This window comes from Fukomys damarensis, unplaced genomic scaffold (assembly GCF_012274545.1).
Source record: "Fukomys damarensis isolate Sample0158 unplaced genomic scaffold, DMR_v1.0_HiC HiC_scaffold_35, whole genome shotgun sequence".
Lineage (NCBI taxonomy): Eukaryota > Metazoa > Chordata > Mammalia > Rodentia > Bathyergidae > Fukomys > Fukomys damarensis.
This window is the reverse complement of record NW_022900947.1, coordinates 54421172-54433777: the sequence shown is the minus strand read 5'-3', so window position 1 is coordinate 54433777 and position 12606 is coordinate 54421172. Positions and strand designations below refer to the sequence as shown.

The window sequence follows — 12606 nt, the reverse complement described above, 5'->3', positions numbered from 1 at the left end:
TATTTAATATGAATATTTTGTCAGATTAATTTTCTTCTAGGTGAAGAAAAGTAGGACTTTGAGTAAGACTTATGGGTAGTTGGTGTATTTTTATCTGAAATGCTTTCTTTGTGCTTTATTCTTTTAATTGTGTTTTTAGCATACAAAATTGGCTAATTTTATGTTTTAAAAATTCATCCTGTAGGGCAGGTTTTTAGCTCAGTGCTTCCACTGCCTGCCTTGCAAGTGCAAGGTCCCAAGTTCAATCCCCGGTACAAAAAAAAAAGTGCATACTGTAGTCTGTGTTCCCTTTATTATCAAATTCTATAAAAGGTCTTTACACATTGACTTACTGTTCACAAATAAAGCTTAGATTTGCCAGATTCTTGTGGAAATAGACTTTTTTCTTTGGTTTTAGTGCCCTATGGTTCTTGGTTTAATCATGTCAAAAATTGGTGGAAGAAAAAAGAAGAACATCCAATACTGTTCTTGTTCTATGAAGACATGAAAAAGGTAAATTGTTAGACATTTACTCTGCGTACTACCCTCACTACATCCTAGGGTAAAAGGATTAGCATTATTTTTCCACAGTTCATAGAACCAAAGTGTCATGATTGCTTCTATACCCTCCATGGCTATTTATCTGCATTAGATAAGATCATCAATGATGATTTTCTAATTGTGAAATATAGGACTCATTTTCTTTCCTCTTGTCTCTTAATCACTGTATTTTATTTGATCACCCTTTCATTTTTAAAATTGCTCCTAACGTGCCAGGATTTTGCACTTGGATGATCCTTTGGCTGTTTATGCACCCACTGGTATATTGAATAACTAGCTATATTTTGGCTTTCATGTCCATGCCTATTGTTTCCCCAAATATTTTTATAATAATGATCTAAATATTCGTTGGGACCTCTACCCAGAATTTCAAACCTATTCATATACCCTTTAATACCATTTAACCTATTTGAAACAAAAACTGAAGCTGCTTCTCCTTCATTGAAATGTAGTAATTTTGTTCTATTATCTTGCTTGGGTAATGATTTTATTCTTCCTTTCAGTTTTCAAATCTTGAATATAGGTTGTCCTTCTTGGCTTTTTTTCCTATATCCTGGACATTCAATTGGCTCACATATTCTATGCATTGTATTTCTGAAATGAGTACACTCTTTTACTTTCTCCATATCTCTTTCCTAGATTAGGGTCTTCTGTAGAAGTAGCCTTTATTCAATACTACTGAAATGTTCTGGCACTATTTTTGGACTATTCTACTTAAGCTGGTCTCTCTCTCTCTCTCTCTCTCTCTCTCTCTCTCTCTCTCTCTCTCTCTCTCTCACACACACACACACACACACACACACAATGTTTGGAAAATGTAGAAACCATTTCCTTTAGTTGTAAATCACGTGTGCATACTAATCTACTTTTTGTATTTTTGAATACACACAGGGAAGTACAAAACTGTCACCTTTGTAACAATGTGTCTAGTACCCAATACATATATTTATGTACCTACCACATAAAGAGAAAAATGTTCACTTGGTGTGAGGATCATTTATTGCTTGAGTGAATGATTGGTAATAACCAAACTTTCATTGGCATCAATCCTATGAAATTATGTGTAATTTCATAACAGAAAATATATTCCCTGTATAAAACCTCTTAGTCAAAGCATATCTGAATAATAGAGAAAAATTATACTATACAAAAGTATAATTCATAAAATGTCTAATAATTTATTACATATGTACAAGTATGTGAATAAATTCTTAAATGAGGTGAAAGGGAAAAACAGAAGAAGGTTCAATGAGAAACAGCGCTCTATAATTTAACTTGTTGTTTCTGCATTAGCATTATAATCCAGAGACAGCCATATTATTCTCCATGCTTGGCACTGTTAACAAAACCATTTTTCTGTGATTACATATGTATGTTTTCCTAACATCACTACTACCTTGTCTTTCGATTTTCCTCATTACTCATTCCAACCACCAAGAACAATTCAGCACCACTTCACTTTTGTACTGCAGAGGGCTGACATGCAACTTTGCTTGGAGAGAGCTCCTGCAAGCACACAATGTGTAAATAAGCACATGCAAGTACACACGTTTCACATGTGGTTTCTTCCCCACTCCGTTAGTCACGAGAAGATATTCTCAGTTTGGCCACAACTCAAAGACTGTAAATGCTGTGTAAATTTGTGCCTAATGACAATGATTTACATGTTTACCATGTTCTAGTATATATCACTTAATACACTGATAGAATCCAAAGGAAGAAATCAGCAAGATTGCTAGATTTTTAAACAAGAACTTAAATGAGGACGTCATTGATGAGATCATTCACCACACATCTTTTGAAATGATGAAGAACAATCCTCTTGTGAATTATACACATTTGCCAACTACAGTGATGGATCACAGCAAATCCCCTTTTATGCGCAAAGGTATATACTTAGCTCTAAGTTAATTTCATGTTTTTAATTTTGTGAAATATTAGATCTGGACTCTGCTGTATTACTTAGCCTATACAGGCTTCAATTCTCCATGGGTAAAAAGTGAACACTAGAAAATAAAGTGCCACTAAGAGTTGAGAATTTGATTTGACATTATTGAATGAAATAAAGCATATAAAAGTGTTAGAATGTCTTAAATATTTAATAAACATTCCTTCTATTTAGTATCCTTGCAATTTTGACAATTGTGATATAATTCCAAGTTTGCCAGTATTATTCCCTTAAAATTGGCAAATTGGTATAGGATTCCTTTCCCTCCTAAGGAATAGTACTCAGTACAGTGCTAAATTCATTATGGTCCTCATATCATTGAAGAAATAAAGATCATTTCATAAAGACAATTTCCTGAAAGAACTTTTCCTCCTTATTATCCTAAAAGTGGGTTTTTCTCTTTGCCCCCAAGATATTGTTTGAATTACAGAAAACAGATCCAGCCCCATTTTAACTTAGGAGAATATGGAATTCACTGCTGAGTACAACTTTACCCCCATTTAAGCAAATCTTATGTATTATGGTTTATTATATATGGTACAGGTCACATTGTTATTAATAAAATAACACATTTAATAAATTATTAAGTTTGAGAAGTTATACACCGATCAACACCACACTGTATTTTCAATATCTGTTTAAAATTTGACAGAAAATAATTTAAATTTTTGTACTGTAAAATGAGCTATAGTGAGCTGTGCATGTGAGCAGGTGGAACAAAATCATCAATTTTAAAAGAATTATATGAGGAAATTTTTTCTAAAATAATGTTTTGTGTTTTCAAATTATTATTTTATTCAAAAAGCCTACAAATTTTTAATTTTTTAAAGTAGCCTTTATTTGAGAGAAGGTTAGTTTTTATTTTAAATACCACATTATAAATTGGAGAAAGCTGTTTTCAATTTATAGACCCACATATAATGTGTTCGCAGATAAATTTATACACATACGCAGATACATACACATGCTTATGCTACAATAGATTTAAAAAATCTTTATTTAACAAGGCAAAATTTTCATTGTGCTAGATAACTGAATAGAATTTCTAGGAGTTTTCTTTTAACTGCTAATTATCCTAAAATTAATTCCATCCCATGATATTCATTGAGGCATAGCCATAAACTCAGCATTCTTTCAAAGGAAAGCATGCATTCTAGTTCTGAGGGGAGTCTTCACATCCTCACTGGCAGAGACAATGAATATATCTTTGTGGGTGGGTTGAGGTTTATCTAAGCTATTCCTCTATCCAGATAGATGATATTTAATAAATTAATTTCCTAAAGCTGTTGCCTCAATGACAAAATGAGGAAAATAGTATCATTTAAAGCACACATTTTTTTGAGAAAATTAAATAAATGATGCTTAATATTTAGAATATTTTGGTCATAATATATACCCAATTAATACATTTTATTCTAAATAGTTCAAGATTCATGTGTTCATTCATTCACACATTTATATGTTTGAAAAATATTTAAAGAGTGCAGATTCATTCAATAATTCACATATAAAAAAAGTTCTTCACCCATATTTACTGTAGAGAAAGGAAGTTGTAGGTAGGAAAAAGGTAAAATATGGCCTCATTAAGCTTTAATAAATAAATCAATAGGAAATCTTACTAAAAGTAGTTTTTGCCTCTGCAGTTAGACTCCAGCATTAGAAAGACAAAAGTAAAAACAGAGAGAGGAAAATGAGACTTGGGGAAGGAGCCAGGTAACACAGTTCATGTAAAAATTCAGCAGCAAAGGTGGACAGGTAAAACAGGGATGTCATCAGGAACGTGAAAGACGAGGGTAAGCAGCCTCCTTCACCTGATAAAGCGTAAAGGGGACAAGAAGCAACCACCTAAAAACTCTTATCTTGTATATAAAAGACACACACCTGCTCATTTATTCATACATGGGTCGTCTCACTGTAGGGTCATATATTACTGAACCAGGCATACACCTTACCTAACTCCTAACTCTAATGTGCCTTTGTATGAGGGTCCTCCCCTCAACACAGTCACACACTTATCCATCACAGAAGGGTAGAATGGAATCAAAGGGGCAAAGAGAATGGAGGCAAAGGTGCCCAGGGGATGATCAAAGATGCCAGAGAGCCAATCGGATTGTCACAAGTTCTAGGTCCCCAATGTGGGGGGAGGAACACGAGGCCTAATGAGAGGAACCTGATGATAAAGCCCGTGGGTGTTTGCCTTTCCTATGTCCCACACCCTTCCAGAGTAGCTACCTTCACTTTTACCTCTCCCTCAACTTTAGATAAATTGCTTTCCTTTATGTTAAACTTGGCTCCTTTAGGTTTTCACTGGTGCTGAGTTTTAAGATCCCAGTTAAGTGCATGTTCCGGCAGAGCAGTGGCGCCGAGTTCACCTCCTTACACAGCACTTAATTAACACACACTGTTTAGAAGAAAAATAAATGACACATACTTTGCCTCAAGAACACCACGTAGTGAAAGAGGCATATATACAAATGGATGCTGAAAAGCACTGAACACTAAGGACAAAGTTGCCGCGCACAGGCAGGCTTGAGAGGTGCTATGTCGATTAGATCAGTGTCATCAATCAGTGTGTCGCTGTGCTGGTCAGGCGCCAGGCTGAAATAAGAACCCTACCCTACCTTTGCAGAATAAATTTGTAGGTTCACTGACTTCCATCATGATAAAAGAATTTTTAGGAAGTGACAGTAAAAGACATGAAAAGTGTTCATTAGGCAGAGATTTTACCAAGCATTCAGTAGCAGAGTATGGGCACTCAGATATAAGACGCATTCTGATCTCACACTCAGGTGGACTTAGGGGTGTCTCCAAGGTGAGCAATTGGGATATGCATTCTTACTGTCTGTCAGGCTACCTGTCTGGCAGATCATGTCTAAGTGCGAGCTGTGCAGCGTTGTTGGAGGCTGAGATATGCGGATCATTACTATTGCTACTTCCTTGGGAGAGAACGAAGTACAACTTACAGATGAAAAAGATAGGTCCAGAGCCCAATTTACAGGCTTTTTTTGTGTCTTTAAGACTTTTGAAATTTTTTTTCATAAATTTTCTGAGGTGGAAAAGCTTGGGTAACTTTAGAGTCTTGAAGCTGCATGAAGTAAAGTACAATTTTAAAAATCTTGATTTCCTTGTATCTTATTTATGCAGTTTTAACTTTTTGTATTCTACCTCAATCCTACAATAGTCAGCAAAATAGAGAAGGGATAAATAATATTCAGTGCTTATACAGTACCTTTATCTCAAATTGCTACAAAACAAAAGAATTCAAACTAGCATGCATTCATTTTATCAAAAGTTTCTCATGAAACTAATGTGCTGATAAATATTGTATAATTTACTCACAGATAAGGTGATTGCTTATCTATGCGATTTTTGGTTTAAATAATATTTTTACACATACACTACTCCAAATATAGTTTTGCTAATCCTCATATAAATTTGAAAGAACTACTGTCATCTGGTAAATGTAGAAATAATTATGGCCAAGAAGACTTTTTTGTATATGGGAATGCTTTTAATTTAAAGGATGTAGTTTTATCAAACCATCATGGTTTTATATAGCTTATAGTATAATAAGATATATTCATAATGTGATAAATTGAAGTGTCATCAAGAGCATTGGCAGTTTTATTTATTTTAAAATAAATATTTAGAACAATCCAAGTGTGAGGTATTAATATCTTCAATTTTTTACTTTAAAAAGATGATTTGGTGATGTTAAATGTTTTATTTTAATATTACTCTTCTCACCTGAGGTACAAATAAGCATAAATTTAGTGAGTCAAAGGCATACAAGTGTCTTGTATGACAAGTGTTGAGCTGATCTGTGAAGTGTGGCAAACACAGTGGGTCTACAGCTCTTCTGGATCGCGATCAGTTTGTCCTCGTGTTTCTGAATGCAGCTCAGGAAGCAGAAGGCATCCTGATCATTCACCTGGAGATTCAGTGATGACCCAGGAATCCTGGGCGGCTAGGAAAGTAGAGTCTTTCTCTCAGGAACTGTTGTACTCTCCGTGATCTCGGATCAGAAAATTAGATTTTCTCAGAGCATCTCTTTACAAGGTTGACTCTGTGTTGAGCTCTACGCTGTATTAAAAGTGATAGACAATACCCAGTTTTTAAAGCAACGAAGCTTTAATGTGCTCATATAAAAGCAGACTTTCCTTAAATCTCCTTACCTTTCAATTGTTACATACTAGCTATTCTTTCATAATGCTTATATTTTATTCTTTCATATGTTTTCTTATTGTTTTTAGGAATTACTGGTGACTGGAAAAATTACTTCAAAGTGGCCCAAAATGATAAATTTGATGCCATTTATAAGAAGGAAATGTCTGAAACTACGCTTCAGTTCTGTACAGAGATTTAAAATGTTTTAATTGCGACTTGAAGATAGAAAAGATAACTGCATTTTATTGACATGGGGAGTTTATTATCTGACTGGAAAATAATCAAGTAGATTTACAAAGGAGAAAAATATCTTTTAAAACTCTGATTTTTCCATGTCATTAATAAGGACTCAGTTCTCTCTCTCTCTCTCTCTCTCTCTCTCTCTCTCTCTCTCTCTCCCTGGATCTGGAAATCCAAATTCCTGAAAGCATTGTTACCTTTTTTTAGCATACTTCTCCCTCTGCTAGAGTAGGTCTGACAGATAAATTGCAACTCATTCTGCTCAATCTCCCATACGGTATAATTTAAAGTTAGCCTCCTCCCTGTTCACATCATGTGAGAAATGCTTTTTCCTCGCTGACATTGTGTTTCCCAGCTTCTCTGGGTTGCATTCTTGACCCAGAACTCTGGGTTCCTTGCTGTCTGCTGGGTTTCAAGCTGTTCCCTGAGTTACAGCTTATCTTCCTCCTGAGGCTTGTGTTTGGACAACACAGTTCAAGTCCTAGGTCTTGTGGTTGAGATTTTGTAGATGTTTTTTCTATACCCACCGTAGGTCTAATTCTCCGAATGGTCCAGATCTACATTATTCTAGAGTTCTGGGGAGTGGAGCATGTCTCTGAGAGCCTTCCCTGAGCTCCGGGGCCTTTTGTTATAGAGAGATTATGGACCTTTTGAAATTGGGAGGATCATCTATTGCTGTGTTCTGGTCACTTTCCTCTTATTTCTGAACAGATTTATATCTCTTTATAGAACCTCCAATACCAAGGTAAAATTACATTTCAGCTACTGCTGAAAATTTAAAGACAACCTGCTTTCATAGGACAAGATCAAACCTTTTGATGCAAGGTCCATTCAAGTCTTTCAGTTTCAACTCACCTTCTCTAAAAGATATGTTTAGATCTCTTTATACCTTTCTTATCTAAAGCTGAAAGCCTTCGGTGGACCAGGAAAGAGTAGTAGTAGTAGTTTTGGTATTGCAACTTTGCAACCTTAAACATACACTTTTAGACACAGTACAGGTGCTTTATGAAGATCTACAAAGTGCTCACTGTTCAAAGAAACAGACATTCTTTAGAGAGTCACATTTGCTGCATAGAGCCTTTCCCCATATCCCTCAGCTCTCATAAAAGCCTTATCTCTCACCATGATGGTTGGATTCCTCCAATTTCTCTCTTGGGAACTCCCATTGGCAGCACATCCTGATCTAAATTAATTTTTATCTTCTCTGCATTCCTTGCTTATTGTTAATTTTTTTTTCTGCCTGTGTCATGAGTCCTCCATAAACTGTCTCTCTTGGCAATTATTTACTGTGAGATTCAAATGCCAGCACCCTGACTTCCTTATTCCTCAGCATCCTCTTACCACACACAGTGTCTCCTATTGTCACTGTACAGGGTTCCAGGAGGATTCCCAAGGAGGAAATAGGAAACTTCACTCACTCTATCCCCAGAATAAGTTACAAAATCAATGAATTCCATCACAGAAAAGGAATTTTTCAGATATATCAATGGAAGGCATAGTATTAGGCAGAATTTTAAAACTATGTATTCATGGCATACATCGTGAAAAGAAAAGCACATTATGGTTTGGGCTTGGGGTTTTTATGTGGTCTTGTTAGCCACCATTTACATTCATCTACTCAGGTTTGTTTGCTTGCCACTGACCAAACCAAAGGAGGTCATATATTTTGGTAAAAGGAAAAAGATTCAGTCAAAGCTGTCTCTGTGGAGATAGAGGAGCACATTTGCCTCACATTTCCCTGTGTGGAGGTGGGCAAAACTCTTTTATAATAAGGAACATGGAAGAGGGAAGCACAGAGGGGTAATGCAGATCCCCACTCTTGCTTTTTCACTTCTAGACATTGTAGCTCACTATCCCCTTTCTTGTGGAAAAGAACCCAGGCTCCAGCCCCCTAGCGCCTGCATCTGTACATTCTGTCACTCTTGGGGACTGAAGATAGAGGAGGTGTTGATCAAATGCTCTGCAGGAGGAAGTTGGATGAAGTTTTCTATTTTAAAAGAAAATCAATCTAACTTTCAAGAGTTTCATTTTGTGGTGTTGGTTTAAGTCTTGGAGGTTTCCTCAGGAAATCTAGCCAGATGGCTGAACTAGGATGCACATTTCTACTGTCTATGGGTTAAAACAAAATAATCTCATCTTATTTTTTTTACTGAAATGGAATTATTGTACAATTTAGTTTACTTGGCTTAAAGCAAGGGAATGGCCTGGATAACCAGCAATACTAATGGAAATTTAAGGAAGAATAGTGAACTAGGACTTTGGACCAAGAAGGAACTCCATCAGGTAATACAGAATGCAGCCTGTACTGTACAGCCTTAGTTAATCATCGATTACTCTTAGCTTCTTATGCCATTAAGATTGTAAATGGCTGGCATTTTGACATCTTAATTCTGCTTCTTGGGGCTATTTAATTTTCTAGCCTGAAAATACATAGGCTTGAATATCTTAGAGTAAGGTGAAATCAAAATTCAGAGTTTCTATTTTATTAGTTAATAAGTCCTCATATTGGTTTTTATGCATAAAAGGGTGCTAAATTACTAAAGCATTGTAGACTAAAGCACAAGCAATGTGAATAGAAGGTAAGAACACAGACTTTCTAGAGCTGGTCTGTACCCCCGACTAACCAAGCATTCTGGGACCTTGGGAAAGTAACAACTTTTTTGTGCACCAATTCATTGTCTGTAAAATGAAGGTATCATGATATTCTTTTAGGGATGAAATGACATGATACATACAACTATTGCAATGTTTTCTAGCACACATCAGTATTAGCTGCCACAAAGGAAATCACTATTAAAAAGGGTGCTATTTTTTTTGTTGTTGCTGTGCAATGCTGACAGCTGCTTGGGTCCTTCACAGAGGTTGGCTGGGTGATCTATCTCTGCTTCGGCCCTCATGCAGACAAGCTGGTCTGAACTTCAAAACAGGGCTTTCAAGGATGGATACTGAGTGCAGATGAGGAGGCAGGTCTTCTTTTCATCCTCAGATCTCCACACAGTGCCTGTCAGAAGTGGATTCCACAGAGGATGGAAGCCAAGATAAAGAAAGGGCAGATGGCAGATGTTGTTCCTAAAGCAGTGAAAGAAAGGCAAAAAAGGAACTGAATAACAAAGAACCAAGTTGAGAACCTGCAAAGAGCAGCCTTCATAAAAGGTTCTTCCCGAAAACCCCCATGGTAAGGCTGGAGTTGGAGCTCCTGCTGTAGCAAGGGGCCATTAAAGCTAAAATTAGAGCAAAAAAAAAAAAAATGACTGCCTAAGAAGTCTCCAGACCAGAAGGAACCCCCACCAAAAGATATCAGGCAAGAAAGCATGAAGCTGTTACAGGAGGAATAAATGTTAATAAATGTTGTTGAAAAAAAGTGTTAAAACTCTATTTAGCTACGTGGGCTGGAAGCATCAAATTTCCTCTTCCATCTTCTTAACTGACTTCAAAAGGCAAATGCTAATTTTCTTTTGTTGTTTCTTTCCACATTTAATTTACCAAATGTCCCATTCCTGTGGGCATAGTGTTTCCCATCACTGGGACAAAATACCCAAGAAAGCTTAAATAAGAGGTTTATATAGTTTGGATTTTCCAGTGTGTTCAATTCATGGTTGTGTAGCTAGAAGTCAGGAACAGCATGACGGTAGGGCTTGGTGGAGGAAAATTGCTCAGCCTATAGCAACCAAGAAGCAGAGAGAAAAGAAGGGAGAAGACAAGGATAAGAATGAGTCCCTCTAGATCATACTCTCAGTGACCCACTTTCAACCAGGCCTAACCTCCTAATACCATATTCAGCCATGAATATATCAACAAATTAATTCTCTGCTAAGTATAACTGTCCCACAATCTAATGGCCTTCTAAAACACCTGAAAACATTGGGAGATATTTGAGGTTTTAATCATAACACTATTAGGCATTTCTGTCCAGTACTGAATATTTTCAGTGGAAGGCAATGATCATCATTCAAGTAAAAGCATAGGAAGTTTGTATAGATCCTAATAGCAATGCAAATAGCACACAAGAAATAGCAATCCAAATTTGTCAAACTATAAAGAAATTTTATGTAGGTGGATTGAAATATCTCAGGATGAATTTCATTATGTGACAAGGTCTGTACTTTTAAAATCTAACGTTAAGCCATTTTGTACTTCCACTTATATTCTACTAATAGCATTTTGCAATCATCTTGGTTTCATTTGTGAAGTGTTATATATCTGAATTTTTCAGAAAATTCCAGTGCATATAAAGAAAATTATTTTTAAAAGAACTTAAAAATATTATATCATAATTTTTGGCCCTCATGGTAATCATGAGTTTATTGGTTAGAATTTAGAAAATGATTAATCACAAATGGCACTGATCCCTTGCTCTATTATTTTAGCTAAGAGACATGGTTATTCCTCTTTTTAACCACTGTATTTTCCCACTAGATTATAACAAATGTAGCTTTCTTAATAACTACAGAAGAGGATAATAGAACATGTGTTCATTATGTCATTTAAAATCAAACAATATGTGAAATAATGTACAGTTGTATTTGTTTTTATTGCCATTTTATTAAATAATTAAACATTAGAAAATCATATATATATATATATATATATTTATATTAGTGCCACCCATTTATAGTGAGCAGAGACTTAGAACTGGAATTCAAATCTAAGTTTGTTTTAAATTGTTATTCTTTACCAGTATATAATAATATATAAAATTATATATAAATTATCTCCTTTAGGTAGCAGGTTATCTGCCAAAACATTGTCATTGTAACAAGTAAGTAATGGAGCCCAAAGGTTACAAGAAGTCTTCACCTTCAGAGCTGTGTTATAGCAGAGATGCTGCCTTAGAACCTTACTAGACTTATGAATGCGTTTTTTTCCATAAAACAAAAATCTGTCATAATTGGTGCATGTTTATAGTTTTCCAATATATGTTACTTATTAATGGATATGAATTTTACAAAATATTTGGTTACACTGTGGCATTTTTACACATAAATATAGCATAGTTTGATTGCATCCATACTCCAATTATCATTCTTTACATCCTCCATTCCCTCTCCTTGATCACCTTCTTCTGGTCTAATAATCTCCTACTTCTATGTCAAATTTTTTCTTGGATTCTGTATATAAGGAAAAACATGTTATATTTGACTTTTTGAATCTGAAGTATGTCCCTTTACATGATCTTCAATTCCATCCATTTTATTGCAAGTGATATGATTTTATTTTTCTGTATTTCTCCATTATGTACATTAACCACATTTTGAAGTTTTAAATAACAATAATGATAGCATCTTTTAAACTTGTATAGGTTAACTTGAGTTTCCAGGGTTGGTAACTTACTACTTATAAAGCAATGAGTCTCCTAAAATGCACACAGTCTTAGCAAGTGATTTATAACATAATTGTTATAATGCAATTTATTTACAAGGTGGATACTATGAGTATATTGTCTTGTTTCCTCCTACTCATCAAGGAAGAGAACAAGCCACCTGTTATATTTGTCATGGAGAAACTTCTCATTCAAATTGGAATATGGTGGATTGAAAAGAGGAAACAGAACAAAATATTTCCTCACAGTTGTGTTCTTTATTTTCCCTCCCCTTTGGTCTTATTAGGAGGAGATAAATGATGCTCTACATATTAAAAAACATTTGTAAATGAACTAAGTTTCTGTGGCTTTCTCTAGAGAGTCAGATTAAGAAATTTTCTAATGAAGTTTA

The 12606-nt window shown here is 35.2% G+C and overlaps 1 protein-coding gene across 1 annotated transcript in view; it reads left to right on the top strand.

The window, feature by feature from the left end:
• LOC104849583 (sulfotransferase family cytosolic 1B member 1) overlaps positions 1 to 6854 on the top strand; it is a 16277-nt gene extending 9423 nt beyond the window's left edge. Inside the window, exons 5-7 of the mRNA XM_010606079.1 lie at positions 398 to 492; positions 2248 to 2428; positions 6742 to 6854. Of these exons, the coding sequence (XP_010604381.1) occupies positions 398 to 492; positions 2248 to 2428; positions 6742 to 6854 (389 nt within the window). The remainder of the gene's footprint in view (positions 1 to 397; positions 493 to 2247; positions 2429 to 6741) is intronic.
• The last annotated feature ends 5752 nt before the right edge of the window (positions 6855 to 12606 follow it).